At 31.9% G+C, this 18,888-nt stretch overlaps 1 protein-coding gene across 2 annotated transcripts in view; it reads left to right on the forward strand.

Annotated features, from left to right (window-relative positions):
* LOC142330086 (uncharacterized) overlaps positions 1–18,888 on the forward strand; it is a 387,582-nt gene that overhangs the window by 245,498 nt on the left and 123,196 nt on the right. For both annotated transcript variants that reach the window (XM_075375142.1, XM_075375141.1), the window contains exon 2: positions 11,939–12,080. In XM_075375142.1, the coding sequence (XP_075231257.1) occupies positions 11,940–12,080 (141 nt within the window). In that variant the 5' untranslated portion in view covers position 11,939. The remainder of the gene's footprint in view (positions 1–11,938; positions 12,081–18,888) is intronic.

Below are 18,888 nucleotides of genomic sequence, written 5' to 3' on the forward strand. Positions count from 1 at the left end.
AGTGTATGTTTGGAGTGTCGCTTTATATGGAAGTGAAACTTGGACCATCGGAGTATCTGAGAAGAAAAGATTAGAAGCTTTTGAAATGTGGTGCTATAGGAGAATGTTAAAAATCAGATGGGTGGATAAAGTGACAAATGAAGAGGTATTGCGGCAAATAGATGAAGAAAGAAGCATTTGGAAGAATATAGTTAAAAGAAGAGACAGACTTATAGGCCACATACTAAGGCATCCTGGAATAGTCGCTTTAATATTGGAAGGACAGGTAGAAGGGAAAAATTGTGTAGGCAGGCCACGTTTGGAGTATGTAAAACAAATTGTTGGGGATGTAGGATGTAGAGGGTATACTGAAATGAAACGACTAGCACTAGATAGGGAATCTTGGAGAGCTGCATCAAACCAGTCAAATGACTGAAGACAAAAAAAAAAAAAAAAAAAAAAAATTACTTTGTTCGGAAAGTTTCAGTTTTTCTTACAGCTTTATGTGCGGTAGCAAGTCCGATATCTTCTGCTGTGCTAATTTACGCATCGACTTCGATAGACTTTCGACCACAGCATCGGAAATATCAGACGGCTTCTGTTCGTTTAGTTTAGGCGGTTTTGTACTTTCATCAGCGTCTTCACCAGAACCTGTTGCTCGAAATTTTTTGATAAGTGTTCGAACCGCATTGCGGTGAGTAACAGCAGTATTTGGAAACTTTTCGGTATACATGTCACCTTCACGAAAGACGTATTCAACGAGAAAAATGCGTTACTCTACTGAAATAACTATTACGTTTCACGTAGATATTGATTCCGATAAACGAAACGAAGCGCATTCGATCAGAATTCAACTGACGTCTTGGTTTATTACTGAACAACGCTCAACGAATCCAAAGGGCAACTAACCTAACGTCGAAAGAATAGAATGTACCGCATAATTCTAAAGCATACTGCACAATGAGTTTCCGAAAACGCATTGTACCGTATTGTAAATAATTCTTTATATTATACATTTTTACGTTATTTTTGGTAAAAAAAAAGTCATTCAATATTATGGTATATCTTAACAATTGTATTTACGATCACAAATAATAATAACCTTATATGAAAACGTTTTTCCATAATGCTAAAAATTATTGAATGAAATGGAATTTTCTTATTGAATCCATTTAATTTTTATACTTCTGATGTTCTAATTACTTTCTTTTGTGTTTTATGTTCCTTTATTTTATATTACTTATTTTCATTCTTAATTACTAAAGAAAAAAAAACAGTAAAAATAAAATAATGAAAAACCCTAAAAAGAATAATAATGTAAGTAAAATTAGTAATGACGTAGTTCGTCTTACATGGTAGCTACCGTCGTTCGTGTTATTTTAGATAATTAAAGCTAGATAAAGTAAATACGTTAAAAGCTTTCTTACTTTAAGTTACAGAAAGTACGTAATTGACTTTATTATCGCTTTGCATTAACACTAAAGGAAATACTACTTAATAAAGTCAACAACGGTTCATCTTAATGCTGTATTTCTTCTTTTTTTTTCATGAAGTCGGTTCTAAGTTCCAGTAGTAATAAAACAAATATTCATTAATGAAGAGCAGAAACGGTTTTTAATTTATCCACTAATAGGAATGAATAAAAACATAAACTAAAGTGAAATTAACAGTAATTAATTATAATATGTGCTCATAAATACTGGGAAAAATTCAATTAAATATTAAGGAAAGAAAATGCTACCGAATAAGCATAATGGGATTCTAAAGCTAGTTTTATTTCGAATGAATATAAACGTGTCGCAAAAATATTGTGCGAAAAAAATTTCGTTAGGAATACAAAACAAAAAAGTTAAGTTGTTATGTTCGTTAGGAACATGTAACAAAAAAGGTAATATAAAAATCTGTTCGAAAACTCTACGTTCTCAGTTTGTATATCTTTTCAATTTTTTTAATTCCTTGTACGAAATAAAGGAAGTATTGTGATCGCGAAAGATTTCGGTTTTCAGATTTCAACGGAAATATCTATTTTGACCATCCCTGAATCCATCTTGACTAGTTTCGGCGTGACGTCTGTACGTACGTTTGCATGTAGGTATCTCGCATAACTCAAAAACGATTAAATGTAGGATGTTGAAATTTTGTATTTAGGACTGTTGTAACATCTAGTTGTACACCTTCCCTTTTGATTGCAATCGACTGAACTAAAACTGTTCAAAAAAGCCCAAAAACCTCAAAAACTTGGATTTTGGACTTTTCTTAACTGCAGTAATAAGCCTTTATTGAGAACTTTTCGACGATATATTACAAGTGGTACTTATTTTCATCGGTTCCAGAGTTATTTCGAAATATAATTTTAATTAATGAAATATTTGGATCTTACATGTGGAAGGCACATAGGTTCGAATCAGATTCATCTCTTTTTTTTTAACTTTTTTAAAATTTAAATATATTGTTTTATTAAAAATTATTAACCTCTGATTGTAAAACATTTTTACGATAAATAGTAATTAAATAATAACAATAAAAAATAAAAATATCAGAAGTTATTAATGATATAAAATTTTATGTACTTTTCATTTTAAAAAAATGTGTAATAGGCGTACAAGGAAGTCATGTGGTGTCCACATCAGATTTTTTGTTTTAATAGAACTTCCCATTTCAGAGAATTTTAATACAATTCTATCGGTTTTATTTGATTAAACCTACAGAAGGTTTAAACATTTTTTAATTATTCAAGCCTCTTTTTTCAGAATGATGTATGCTATATAGGAATTACGTCACCTTCGATGTCTAATTTTTCATTCATAAAAATTATGAAAAACCTTTCAACCGTTAAACGTAGAAAAATGTAATTTACCAAGTGCAACTATCTCTAAACTACCTATTTTTCGGTATGATATCATCACACATCAAGCCCCCATGTGACGGCAACTCAAAAAGTTTAAATGCAAAGGGGTTGGGCTGTGGCAAAACATTTTAAAGGGCAGTGAGTAAAATTTTAACGTTAAAAATCTTCAGGCTACCAGAACTCTAACCGAAATGGGGCCTTTTAATGTCTTTCGCAGCTAGTTTCGAAAGCAGTCTAAATACATTCTTTGAAGTGATCTCTTACATCAAAAGAGGTTTGAGTAGGAGCATTTGCTAATTTTTTTTCTCAATATTTCACTGTTGAACAGTTATTTAAGAGAAGTTCCGTAAACCAATTTTGAGATTTACCTGAGAAAAAAATTAGATATCTCCACTTTTATTACTTTTATCGTAAGCCGTGTTTTTTACGTTAGTTGTTTTGTTTTTTAACACCCTTTAAAATGGTGTCTTACCCTTTTCATTTAACATTTTTGAGTTACCTTTCCCGTACTTGGGAGGAGGTGTAGTGGCTCATACTAAAAAAATATATCGTCCCGAGGAAGTTGTATTTAGTAAATTTTATTTTTCTTTGTTTGACGTTTGAAAATTTATTTAAGGATTGCTGTAGCCTAATTTATAAACATCCGGTATAAAAATATTTATAAAAGTAATTTTTTCAGAAATCAAACTCGCAATCAGATTACAGCATATTCCGGTGGGTTGTAATTAATTTACCTATTTGCTCTCCAGGGCGCTGCCTAACATACATTTTAAAAGTATCCGGTAATTGCAGGCATTCATGCGTCTGCTTCTTTTCTCGAAAACTGCTATAAACGTTTCGCTGGGTTCTTAACAGAGTGGAAATTTCAGACTCGACGCGTTGATACAATCCTAAACAAGGTTGCGTTAGGGTAATTCTCAGAATACCGTTATTCATTCTGAATATGAATGAATGGTTTGTGAAACGTCAGTCGAAGGCGGTTCGGCAGATCGGCAGAATAAAAAAAGAGATATTTTAAGCACTCGAAAGAATAGGAAATGTATTTTTTCAGAAATTACTATGAAATTAAAAATGTGTACTACATTTAGCTTATTTCTTTCACCAGTCCAAAAACCTAACTGCATGTAGTCGTGTTTAATTTTCTGTTCACCGGAAACGTAAGTTGATCGATGCACGAGGTCATGTCATGAAAAAAAGAAAATGTTGCAGATTTTATACAAAGATACGGAAGATTATTTAGTTTATAATTAATAATTGATATTTTGGATTCTAGCGGCAAACAGAGCCCGCATATGAGATCTTTAGTCACAGTATGTTTATAGAATAGGACCGACATAAATTGATGATGGGGTCTTTCTTGGTAATGTATCGGTAACAATTCAAATATAATAACGAATCTAATTACCTTATCAGAAAACTTTCTTTATAACATTTTGATAATCGTCTCGGACTTTCGTTTTCTCAGTATATTATATTTTAATATATGTATTGGAATACATATATTAAAATGTATGAAGAAAAGATTAGAAGCTTTTGAAATGCGGTGCTATAGGAGAATGTTAAAAATTAGATGGGTGGATTATGTGACAACTGAAGAGGTATTGCGGCAAATAGATGAAGAAAGAAGCATTTGGAAAAATATAGTTAAAAGAAGAGACAGACTTATAGGCCACATATTAAGGCATCCTGGAATAGTCGCTTTAATATTGGAAAGACAGGTAGAAGGAAAAAATTGTGTAGGCAGGCCACGTTTGGAATATGTAAAACAAATTGTTAGGGATGTAGGATGTAGAGGGTATACTGAAATGAAACGACTAGCACTAGATAGGGAATCTTGGAGAGCTGCATCAAACCAGTCAAATGACTGAAGACAAAAAAAAAGTATTTGAATATAATAATGTTTATGTCAGATGAATGAAGTATTTTATACCGTGTAGTCGTATAAATACATGCGTAGAAAAATACTAATCTTTGTAAGAAATTTTATAATGGCACAGGCTACAAAAGATAAAAATATCGGCATTAACTTGTTTTCAATAATAATGCAATTTGGTGAAATTTTATTAAATTTTACCCCTGGAACAAAGCTGATAAACCCCGATGACAATACACATTCATCCTTGCTTATCGAAGATTACATTTAAATTTCACCGCCCCCGCAGATAATTTCAGTAACTACCTAATCGGAATACGGAGTTTTTCCTGACCAATCACAAGTACTAATACGATGGATCAATCAAAAAGTCACTACTTCACACCAATCACAACTGTAAAACGAACCGACTTGGTTATTAGGCAGTAAATTCCGGTCAATCATAATCCCTGTTTTTTTTTTTTTAATCTATCATAAGATGAGAATAAGTCTAACCAATTGGAATACAAAAAATTTAACCATAAAAATTCTTACCGTCCCGGAATTCTCTTACCACTTCATCGTATACAGTCACTAAATTTTACATTTAATCAGACAGAAAGACTGCGAACAACATATAATTTGACCGAAGATAAAAAAAGAGAGTTATCATTACCCTTATTTTGTACGATAAACATAATAAAGATGTTTTAACGAATCTATATCCATTTATTATTTGCTATTTATATATAAATATAAAACTATTCTTTTTTATAGTTATTTGTGTGTTCAAATTTTATCGGTATTCAAATTTTAGGAATCCATAATATATGGAAAACTAAATGAATCTAAAATACTGTTATGAACAAAGTGTTTTGTTATAGTGAGAGGTTTTAAGCGGTAGTATATAAATATTGTACCGTTCTCTCGTCAGAGGCAAACGATTAGTGTACAGGATTCCTTAATTAACTAATTTAGATACTTCTTTTTTTTTTAATTTTCGTGTCATTAATCATTCGAGTTGTTTGGTAAACTGTTTTTCTATCCTCTCGTAATAATTTAACCGCAACGTACCTGCTATATCCTATACGTATTATTAGGCCTACCTGTATTTTTTTTTCACCCCTAACACTACCTTCTAGCAGTTGTGAATTATCAACCCTAGGTATCCTTTTACCGATTTTTTGCTATTAATAACCCGAGGGTAACTTAACTACCTAATTTTGAATAGGGATAAAACCATTGTAAATGTTTGTGGCTTTTTGTGTGGATATTATTCCTTTAATGATAGTTATAGTATTTCTGTTGCGAAATTTAGAAGAATTTTGGGTAAAAATTTCTTGTTCGATGATAAATTGTGATGAGATGGCCAAATTAAGTTCCGTTATTGGATAAAACACTTCTATTTCAACTTGAAGGATCTTAATTGTTGTATATGCTATGCTTATGATTGTGTAGCCGTAGGGTTTCGCATATTTTCACTCTGTGTATACAGAGTGTATCACGAAGTCCTCCCGAAACTTTCATAAGCTATTATATTTGTGAAAATAATGGAAAAGATAAAATGGATGTCCTAAAAGGCTTCATCGGTAAGTTACGGCTAGTGAAAGATTTCGCTCGGATTTCAGCTAACAAGGTGAAATGAGGTCGTACTAAAACTTTTAGAACGTTAATGAAGGAGCAGAATTAGCGATTTGTTATGGTTTTTGACGTGAAAAATCGAATAAAATAAGTTTCAGAACAGTATCTCTAATACATTTTGAGAAATCTGGGATGAAAACCAATATATTAGGGTAAAAAACCCCTGTTTTTACCCTAAAAATGTTTTGACGTGTGATAACTTTATTAAACTGGTATTAAACACGTAAAACTTATAAACAAAACTTGTAGAGAATTTAATTCTGAACAAAATTATGTAAGGTAAGTTGAATAAAACAAACAAAAGTTAGAAAAATTTGAATTTTATTTAGAAACAGTACGCTATATCAAAGTGCATTATACGTAGTTGGCGTCAAGTTACCTTAGTGTAACACAACGATGCGCAGTCAAACATTCTGTGTTTGTGTATGGGGAAGGCGACTATCGGAGCATTCCTGTCTAGTGGTTCGATTGGTTGTAATAAATAGTGTTGCCTTTTGTTAAAACAATATTTATCAATTGTACTCCTTTCACAGTGTAAAATATAGTATTTTCAGTATTACTTCCGCAGTCGGTGTATTTTTAATTAGAATTATAATGTATAGAATTACGGTGTGTATTGCCTCAACCAAGATCTAATTGTAGATTGGAACGGTGAGTGACTATACGAAGCCAAACTAAATATATTATAATAAACGTCTACAAAAAAATTTCAGAAGAAAAATCCCGATATGTTACGTTCAAAAACACAAGCTTGCGTTGCTGATTTATGTGACATATCAGTTCACAAGGTGCACAAAAAAAAGTAAATAAACTTTGTGAAAATGAAAGTTTCACTTCAGCAGGAGAATCTCGAAAAAGACTAAAGAAAAAAGTTAGCGTCGATGATTTCCAAAGATGTGCATTAAGGAACATCGTGTAATAATTTTCATATACGCCATAAAAAATTACCGACATTACATAACATGTTAGCGGTTTTGAAAAGAGAACATAAAGATTTTGGTTTTCGAATTTACGTGTGAAACGTTAAGAAATGTTTTACGAAATATGGGTTTTAGGTGGAAAAAGACTGCTGATAACAGAAAGTTGTTAGCGGAAAAACACGATATTCGTTTGAACCGCGTTTATTATTTGCAAAATTTACAGAGGATAAAAATGATCGCCGAGTAATCGTCTTTTCTGACGAGTCCTACATTTATTCAACTCACACAAAACGTTTTGGTTGGACCGGCGACTCTGTTCACGGTTACAAAAACCCTATATCGAAAGGAAAGAGATTGATAATGGTGTACGCCGGATGCCAGCAAGTATCTGTTCACCATTTTATAGCGCTTGGAGCCATAATAATTGGTTGGTGGTCAGCCGTACTCAGAGTTATGTTCCCGCGGCAATGCTGTAAGAGTCTTTCCCTTAAGTAAACTACGGATGCCGGTTGAACAAAGCAACCGCATCTAGGAACTCCCACACGGTCCGACAATGCGGCTCTCGCCACATTCACTCGCCGCTTGTGAGTAGAAAATTTTCCCTTTGACCTCTTAAGTTCCAGGGTGGCTCGGTCTCTGGCCCTCCCAAGAGTACGGCGATCAAACATCAGGTGTTCATTTGGCTGGACCTGGACTGGCCGCAGACGCACAGCTCATCAGCTGCCAGGCGGAACCGAAGCAGATATTGGTTCAAGGTCGCGTGGTTGGTGTGCAGTCGGGCACCCGTTGCCTTTAAAAACGAGCTCGAGGCACACCATCACCCCAGATCCTGTATACACTTATACAAGGACCTTCCCTTAGTCGTGGTGTCCCATTCCAGCCGCCATGCTTCCATCGCGAGGCTTTGCAGGCGGGAGACGGGCAACTTAACGAAATTCATCGTCGTGAAGGTTTAATAGCATGACCACCTCGCTCCCCAGATTGGATCCCGCTAGATTTCTTCTTGTGGGGTTTCATTAAAGATAGGGTTTATGTAACGCCTTTGTCTGCTGATGTTGTTGAGCTAAGACTTCGAATCAACGTCGCTGCTGTAGAAGTAACGCCCGATTTGCTGGTTAAACTCTGGAATGAAATTGTCTTTAGGTGGGATGTACGTCCATTACGAATGAAAACCGTATTGAACCGAAGTTAACGTTGGGTGACAAACGTAGTGTGTTTTTCTATGAAATGAGGCCTTAACCGAATTTTTAAGTTATCTCAATAAATTTTTATTCGCTTTTAAAGTTATTTTATTTAAAATATATTTTTACTGTTTTATATGCTATTGATATTATGATATTATATGATTTTTTAAATATAATCACTAGATAAGTCTAAATTATTTATATGTTTGATAAAAATGTAAATTAAAAAAAAATAATATTATTAATAGGGCTTGTACTTTCTTTTTATGCTCATTTATACTTTTGTCCTTAGAAATGCTGCTCTGATAAAAGTTTATCCGTAGTTTTACCGGTTGATTAGTACACCTACCGTTGTCTATGTTGCCTATAAAATTACTTTTTCACGCGAATAAAGTATACATTTATTTACGTTTGAAAATTCTACCGCAAACTTCTCTCTTCACTACGTCGTAAATCCGCTTTATTTCTTACTTGATCAAACTTCCAAATTTTAAACTTTCTTCTGATTACACTGCATTCTAAAAGCCTTTATCTGTTTTCCTTTAAAGTTTTTTTATCGTAAGTAACTAATTGGAATAAGTTTTACTTTCAATGGTAACAATTTTTAATTCGAGACTTTCTTTTTTATTTTTAAATCGGTTTATTCTTTGTAACATTCATTATCTCAGTCTCTATTTTATATATTCTCTGTATTCATATTTTTACATTTCTCTTTCTCCTCTTTCTTCAACTAATGAAATATTTTTTGTTTATATCGATCTTTTATATATCTATTACCTAAATATATCATTTTTGAGTTATACTATTTTCTTTCTTTTTCCTGTTTAGCCTCCGGTAAATTACCTTTCAGATAATACTTCAGAAAAACGTCCATCTGAGAAATCGATACAAAGAATCTCGACATTCTAAGATTTAATTCCTTAAAAGTTGTTTACCAGAATTTTGACGTCGCAAGTTTGGGAATACTTACCACGAATTGTACCTGAGAAAGCAGTTTTTCCTTGCTCAGGAGTGTTAAAAATTATAAGATGTAGCATTTCTGAGAAAAATTTGAACTTTATTGTTATACTACGTATTAAGTCAAATATAATACAAAAACTTTCGAATTAAGATATCGTAAATGTGTTTGCCTTAAAAAAAATTTCTTAAGAAAGTTATTTGAAACGAGTAGAAATTTAAACTGTAATTTTATTTTATAAGAAAATGTACTGAAAGTCAGTTATGTTTTTCATTTTGATTAATATTTACCAATATTAAATTATACGTTGTGTTATTTCAATAATAGTACAAAGTAATTTATTTACGCGACATGATTACTAACAAGTATCTATAAATTGCGAGAATATAATATTACTCTTAGAATTAAGCTTAATATTCTTAATACTAGAATAATGTCGATTCAAGCAATCGAAAACCGTTCGATCAACGGATATATCTTTAATAAAAAGTAAAATAAAAGTCGAATAACAATGTAACTTAATAGGATTAGGAACACGATTGATGTTCTTAGATTCCAAATAAAATTTATAAACCAAACGTAAACGTACAGTCAGGAGAAGGGCGGAAAATCGACCCTAGTCTACAGGCGGCAAAACCCCTAAATCTGCCCGTATACTGGATTCTTATTCGCTTAGATTCGATTCTCAGCAAGGATATTACATTTTTTTATAACATTTTCAAAAAAAAAAAAATTGGAAAAGCTCTAATTGGATGTTTATTTGTATAATAAATAAATAATATCTGATGTCTCATTATAAAATGTATCAATTTTCAAAGTCGGTCGCATAATAAAAATTGGAATTCGTCTGAAAAAACTGAATCAATTATTGTATGATCTGTCTCTTGAGAAAGAAACTGCCAATTACTAAGTTATACCGACTATACGTATATAAAACAACCGAATTATTTTTTTTGTTTGCGCAATCAAGTACGTAATGTAAAAAACAAATTAATCACAAGTTAAGTTACGTAAATGTTTAATTTATCGTTTGTTTACTAGCTCATTTAATTGTAAACAGTTACGTTTCCTTTTTAGTTACATAAGAGTCAAAGGTACTCGGATGTGATAGTATCATGTTATTCTTTGTTTACTGTTGGCTATAAAATTAGGTAGCTTTCCTGCCCTTATTTAAAAACCCCTAGGTCATGGGATAATAATATTGTTACGTGTTCCGCGGCTCGATCAGGATATTGAGAGGTTGTTGACAATTTAGGATGTATAATTACAGTTTATTGGTTTAAAATATTCAGATTACAACCAGGCTAATTAATAATAATAAAAATGATGATAAATACAATAATAAATAATAATAATAATAATAATAATAAAACAGATAATGAACACAAATATTGATACTTACAACCACAATAATAGTCAGGATAATAGTTAGTAGTAAACGATAATTACATGACGTAAAACATTACATAATCAAAACAGTAACCATTACATAAAAACAGAGAAAAATACTTAACGTAATCAAAAAAGAATAACAACCAAAAATACTACACACCAAATAGTGATAGTAATGTCAATATTAAATGATAAACACAGATTACACATTAGACAGAGTTCAAAATAAATAATCGTTTGGAATTTATTCCAGGTATATAAACAGAAAACTAATATTCAGACCCATTAACAAAAGAAACGCTAGTTTTAACCCTTTTTTAACCACATTAACAAACAATCTTATAAAATTCACTTGTAAATCCTTTTTTGTTGTCTACCGTAACAGTTTATGAATGAACTCTATCGCATTATTTCTTCCATTTATTTACTTACACTTTTACTGTAACTCACCGATAGTATTTGTTGGTTACTAGAATTACTCGTGGCGTCACCGTAATCGTATCGAACTGGATTCTCTCCTAGCTGGATTGACGTCTTGCACACTCGTCTCGCAGACTCACACTTGTGACTCTCCTCGCTAAACCGTCGTCATTACGTGTCGCCGGACTGATTCGCAGAACTCCGTCGAACCCACACAACTCGCAGCCTCTCCTCGCTGAACTGCCCTTGCGGGACCGACGCCGTAACGCCTCGCAGAACTGATTTTTAGCTGGTCTTACTGGGCTCTATTTATACTGTCAGCCTTTTTACCTGTAGAATCGGATCCAAGTCGAAGGTGAAAACAGTCGACCGAGGGTTTTGTTCCTATGATTTCCAAACGGTCTCTTCTCACCGTAGAAAAGGTGTTCATTGTGTGTTAGCGGGCAGTATAACAAAAGACAATCGTAAAACGGACCTATTCTTTGCAAAGACCTATCCTTTTTGTCCCTTTTTGGATTCCTCCGATTATTATATTAATTATTACTTTCATAATAATCGGTAGGAATCCGTTACTCAGGCCCGCTATACCGGTCTTGTTACAATATCTTTTTTAGATTATTGTTGTATACTAAAAAAAAATTATTTTTTGTAGAAAATATTAAATATTACAAGTATTTTTTTCTATTTTAATTTTTTTTTTTAAGGCATGCAGGAGGATTTATATTTACTATTTTTTTTTTTCAGAATGTCGTCAGCAGGTCGAAAGAGTTCAATTTTAAGTGATGTAATTAGGATTGCTGAAGATACTACTCCAGTTGTCGCTAAGTTAACAAAAACCGATAGCTTGTATCCATTTTCGCAAGTTTTGAGGCTTAGAGTTTTACAGGTAAATTATAAGATAAAATAAAAGTTCATATAAAAAACCAAGTAATATAATTTTTCTAGTTTTTGAGTTTTAAAAATTTTTGAATCAAAGTTTTTTTTTATAAAAATTCTACTGTGACGAAAATGTTTGTAATTTCGGGGAAAGATCTCACAAGGACTTCACTTACAATTAATTATCTATACGGATCCAACGACAGCTGCATATACTGTAGACTCCCAAATGAAAGACTGCACTTGAACTTAGATTGCAATAATTTCTCAATAAATTTTCTAAAAAAAAATAAAAGAAATTAGCTCAGTAATAATTTCCCCGCTAACAGAGTAACTAAAGTTAAGGTACATAAAAACAGATTGCTAGGCTATAAGGTAAGCTACTAATTCTCAACACGTATTAATTTTTAGATATAAGCAAGTTTACAAGGGATGGCAACTTAACTCTAGACAAGATGTCGTATTTTTTCTTATACTTGAATAAGAGCTTTTTTTCAAAGAGCAGTTTAAAACAATCTTGGTTCTTATAACGTGCTGACATGTACCTAAAATAAATAGCCTAGGCCGCGTTCCTGAAGTTTGAAACTAAGTTAAACATCGATACGATGCCATCAACTGATTGCCAAAGATATGAACGAAATAAAAACCTTAAAACACGAATAATCTTTTTGCTTCCGTAATCGAGTAGTAAATAACATGTTTAAAATAACACCCCGCTCCCTGTTTAAAATAATGGACGATTACAACATTGTCATACAGAAATTAGGTACTTTTTTTTGTAGTAGAGGTGTGGAATCCGTTTACAAACGTCCATGCAACTTGGGTAGTGTCGGGTTCGTTAAAAGATTCCGCAATATGTTATTCTGTGCGTATATTAACCTGCGTACTACCGAGTAAACCGCCACCCGTGGCTGCCCACTATTCCAAGGACCGATAATGTAGCATTCCTTCAGGAAGGAGGGAATACGCCCCCTCACACATTCATGCCGCATATAATAATCACACATAAACAGCGTAAGAACAACTCAGCGTACTGATATACTGCAGAAAATAGTTCGCAGCACAGTTAAACTGTACACAAATAAAGCAAGAGACACGACGTACTCTGAAAAAATATCAGCCCGATCAACATCAGCCCTAATTTACTCAAACTACTTCTTAACATACATACACGTACAATACATTAACAACTAACATATATACATACATCATACACAATCAATAGGAATAAAATAAACTTGAGAACATAAGAAATTAGGTACTGCGTCGATTCAAATAACACGAACTGATTGACTCTCCGTGTTCGCCTCTTAATAAATATCTAAGATTTTTATTTATTTATTCTTTTAATATTAAAAACAAAAATCGGTTAACTTTCCTATAATATTTCATCTAAATTTCCTGATATTTCCTAACGGAATAAAAATTTACAGTTAATGTACGAGAAAATCATTTTAAAATAACGTTATGCATATAAAGTCGCACAGAAATAGCCAAAATGCGTTTTGAAATTTTAAATAGTTAACACTTTCTTAAAATTTAACTTTGTATGGTTAGAAACAAAAAAAATTAAACAAAAAAAATTTTAATATCGGATAAAGAAGATAACTACTAAATAAAATTCTCCGGTAATATCCATAAAAAGAAACTATATTTAAAATATCGTAAAGTTTTATCGGGAGATTATCTAGCCGGATCAGTTTTACGACAATTTCGATGTTTATGTTGTGAATGATGATTCTAAACGGACACCCTTTCTTTTGCTTTTCTGTTTAGCCTCCGGAACCACCGTAAGATATTACGGTACTTACGTATTAACGCCACCGCAGCTACAGCTTTATTTAAAAACAAAGTAGTCAATCGGATTTCGGTGGAAAATGAACAGTCTCTTTATTAATTTTAATAAATGGTATTTTATAAATATAATTTAACCAAACTTAACCTACGCTCGCTTCGCTTGACTAATTAACACCGTAATTTTTTGAGTATTTATTTAATAAATTCAGTAATTATTGCAATTATTTATTATTTAAATAATCAAAACACTCCTGTTAATTAGTCAAGGTTAGCGAGCGTAGGTTAAGTTTGGTTAAATTATATTTATAAAATAAATAAATATAAATAACCGTTTATTAAAATTAATAAAGAGGCTGTTCATTTTCTACCGAAATCCGATTGACTACTTTGTTTTTAAATAAAGCTATAGCTGCGGTGGCGTTAATACGTAAGTACCGATATTATTAACCACCGTAAGGATGAATGAGGATGAAGTGTACTCTCGTACAGTCTCAGGTCGTCGACCGTTCCTGAGATGTGCGGTTAGTTGAAACTCAACCTTGAAAAGAACATCGGTATCCACGATCTAGTATTGAAATCCGTATAAAAGTACTTTTTACTTTTTACTTTTTAAAAATTACTTTTTACCTTTACTAGGATTTGAACCTTAGAACTGTCGACTTTGAAATCGGCTGATTTTCGATGACGAGTCTAAACGGACACCCGCCAATTGTTTGTTATAGAAGGGGACTTATGCGCACAACTAAGTTCGCTGTAATAAATTTTTAGTTTACTTGTGAAACGTTCGTGGTCGTTATAATAGATGTATGTTCCGAATCTCAGTAACTATGGCAACCGACCAATCATCTATTACTAGAATTACGTTTATATAAAAACGTAAAAAATTATGTTTATGAAGTTTTGAGAACATTTTTTGGTAAAACAGCTCAACGGGGCGTAAAATTTCTTTAAATAACTATTTTTTGAAAAAACTAGTCATAAACAGTAACAGAAACAAGGAATTTTTCTAAGAGATGAAACCACGTCTGTTGAAAATAGTAACCCTTTTTCATTACCACTTTTAACTCTCTCCCGTCGCGCCTACGCGCACACATACAATACGTATATAATTGTTATTCATATTTTTTATACAAATAAATTATTGTTTTGTATTCTGACTTGATTTGATCTTTTTTATTTTACTTTGGAAAAAAGGTTTTGTGTTTCTAAATTTCCTATGTCGTTCAAGAAACTTTTGTAATTTTTTATTTCTATGCGTATCATTTATGTTTAACGGGATTAATTATTTCTTACCTAAAAACAGCTAACGTCCGTTTTATTTATGAATTGTTAATTATTAATTCTCACAATGTAGGAAATAGTACATTCGGTAAAACTAGATGAAGAAACGATATCAAACTACCGGTAGGCAATCGATGGTCTATGTTAGCAACGTTCGAGTACGAAGCAAAAACCAGTTACGCCGTAGATTGTTCTATTACCAAATACAGAAGGTTTTAATAATATAACGTAGATAAAATATTGATTTATGCGTTTTAACAATGTATATATCTCTTAATCCGTTTTAAACTATTTTGCAAATAGAATTTCCCTCTTCTTCTGTATATCTGATTACGTGCTTTCACGCGAATGCCGGTCACTAAGTCGTGACCGCAGTAGATCAAAAACCAAAACGATTTAATTGAATTTTAAAATGTAATTCCTGCACAAAAGTTGAAGTGCGATTACTTTTTCGTTATAAATTAACGTACAGTGTTACCAACATAGGAAAATTAAGGTAGAGATTAATTTGTAATTTAAATTTATTAAAAAAAAAAAAAAAAAGATAAATAAAAATGTTATAATTAGACGATAAACTTCTTTTATTTTTGAAATTATTTTATCTTTTCCCGCCATTATAAATGCCTGTGTAACGAGAGAAAATATTTGAAATAAGAAAAAAATTACCGTACCATGTGAATTTTCGTATTTCTCGTTCCTTTTGAGACCTCTGTGCCAAAAAAGTACTACAGTTTTAGCTATAAGTGAGTTATAATTAAAAACATTTTCTACTACATGTCGACTGTACCACTTAAATATTGTTTATCATAAAAAGTTGTATTATTTTTTGTTTTTATAGCATTTTCTACTTTTTCAGGTGGCTTGTCGTCATAATTTTACTCTAGTAATCATATTTGCTTTCTTTAAAAATAGTTATGCTGAAAATAGGGCCAAACCCTTCGGTGAACTTGCAAAACGACCACGTATTCGGCTCAGTGGAGAAGGCAACGCGAAACCACTTTAATCCTCACTTTTTCAGATCCTGAGCCTGGAATTTGGTATAGATTATTAATAAAATTTGGTTAAAGTTTTTTCGGGTTTATGGCGTCTCATCTTAAGTTGCCTGCGACCGATTTCTTTCTTTCTTTTTTTCTGTTTATCCTCCGGTAATTGCCGTTCAGATAATACTTCAGAGGATGATATGTACGAGTGTAAATGAAGTGTAGTCTTGTACATTCTCAGTTCGACCGTTCCTGAGATGTGTGGTTAATTGAAACCCAACCGGCAAAGAACACCGCCTGCGACCAGCTAAAAATAATTATCCTAACACGTGAATTTTTGTTTAATGTAAATCTCTGTTTATGGTACCTGACGTAAATACGAATATAATAATGCTGTTGTAAAAATTATTTAAAAAAATTACATAATATTAACCCTGCTCCCTAAATGTAATTGCAATTTTAACAATATTTTGTTTATATTTTATAAAAGAAACGATTTGACAATTAATAATACATAATTATAAATCGAAGTTTTTTAATGGTTGGCTGTAGATGAGTATTGTACTCTTAAATTCGTTAAAAACACTTTACAGTCTTAGTCGTAAAACACATATTATTTATTTATTTCATTTTTAACATTATTATATTGTATACCAATCTTTTTCTTCCAATAGAAAAAAAGTCGGTGATTTGAGATGATTTTATTTTTATTTTATTTCTTACTCCAGCACAGGTTTGATTTTATGCGATTTTTTATATTGTTTTTACTGTTTTACGAATAAACGTCGAATAGTTTTATTTATTTTCCTCTCAATAAAAATGTAAGTAAATGAAATAGGCAAAATTATTAACAGAGGCGCACTGAGAAAACCGTTTACTAATTTTTATTAAACTTTGTATTGAGTTTTTTTCCGTTAGTCGGAGGGATAAATGCGTAACGACCCTTCGTAAAAATTTTAGTTGAAAATTTTTACCGATCCGAACGTCTTATCATTTTTAATATTCCTCTCAACAGCTATGCGTTAGATACTTCACAATTACTACTAATTTTAATCCATCTTTAAATTTGTCTGTGTGACCCTTCTCCTACTAAAGCATCCAAGTGAATTGTAATTTGTTTCGTACTGTATTTCTTTAATTTTAATTATATATAAACGGCTAATTTGTATTGAACGTGTAAAATTATAATCGCTGTGACGTATCGAAAATTAATAAAATGTTGTATCCTGTTTTATAATATATTTACACTTGTTTGTATGCGTGCTGAAGTCGTGCGTGCATGTACGTATAGAATTTTTGCAGCGTGCATTTCGCGTTTGATATTCGATTCGGTAAATATGATTTAATTATTTTATTTTGTAATCGTTATTCGTTGTCACAGATTTATGTTTACATACGTTTTGAATACAAATAATAAAGTAACGTGATCGAAATAAATTTTTTTCATTGAAATATCAGCCAACATGTGCTTTTGAAAGCCTTTATATAAAAAGAATTACTTTTATATGTTAAAAAAAAATAATAATTGTATTCAAATATAATAAATTCGTATTAGTTTTATAAATAAGGTTTAGGTCTAAACCCACCGGATTGGTCTAGTGATGAACGCGTCTTCTTAAACGAGCTGATTTCGAAGTCGAGAGTTCCAACGTTCAAATCCTAGTAAAGGCAGTTTCTTTTATACGGATTTGAATACAAGATCGTGGATACCGGTGTTCTTTGGTGATCGGGTATAAATTAGCCACACATCTCAGGAATGGTCGACCTGGGACTGTACAAGACTACACTTCACTTACACACATATATACCATCCTCTGAAGTTATACCTTACGTGGTTCCGAAGGCTAAACAGAAAAAAGAACGGTTAGGTTGGGTAAAGAGGTCCTATTATTGCAATTATCTCAATTGCTTTTTTAAAGTTAATTTACAATAACAGCAGAAAAAATAACAACTAGTAATTACGATTTTATTTGTTCTTCTTATCCGTTAAAAATTCCTAAAGAATTATTATTTTTTTTAATTCCTGTTTAAAAAGTTTTTTAAAGAGTATTATCGTTGAAGGGTTTTGGTTCCGTAAAAGAATATGAGAAGAAGATTTGGAAAAAAATTCAGCCGTATACATCTGGAAAAATGCTTCAGATTAAAAATATTTATTTTGTAGAAGTCGTAATTTTGGGGAATGCTACACAGTTTTTGTATCTCAGAGATGAAAATGTAATTGAATTTTAGCTATTGTCATTGTCCATTACATTCTTCTCTTTAATAATATAAAACAAATTTAGTGCGCCTTTTTTGTGATCATGATGTAGCAAGATCCTTGCCGGAAACCGAACCCGAAAGCATCCAATTTAAAACTCAAGAAACTTGAGTACAGCAGCAAAGGGTCGGATGATCGTTTGTATTTATACATGTAAAATTCACGATTTGTAATTTAACCATTTTTAACTTTTTTAACCGGTCAAACCCCGGAAAGGAACTGAGCAATCAGATCACAGAAATAATTAACCGATTGGAATGCGCCAAATTTTGATAAATCGCAATACTTAACTCCTACGAATAACCGCGACGTTTTGATATTATCATATTCCAACCGGTCACACATCCTTCTATTAGATCGGTCATAAAGACTTAAAATTAAACCGCTCTGCAAACTCAAAGTCTTGACGAATCGCAATACGAGATTATCTTGATTGTTATACCGCATTAAAGTTTTCGATGAAGTAAATAAAATTTGTATACGCTGATCATTCACCTATTCAA

This window comes from Lycorma delicatula, chromosome 9 (assembly GCF_047948215.1).
Source record: "Lycorma delicatula isolate Av1 chromosome 9, ASM4794821v1, whole genome shotgun sequence".
Taxonomy (NCBI): domain Eukaryota; kingdom Metazoa; phylum Arthropoda; class Insecta; order Hemiptera; family Fulgoridae; genus Lycorma; species Lycorma delicatula.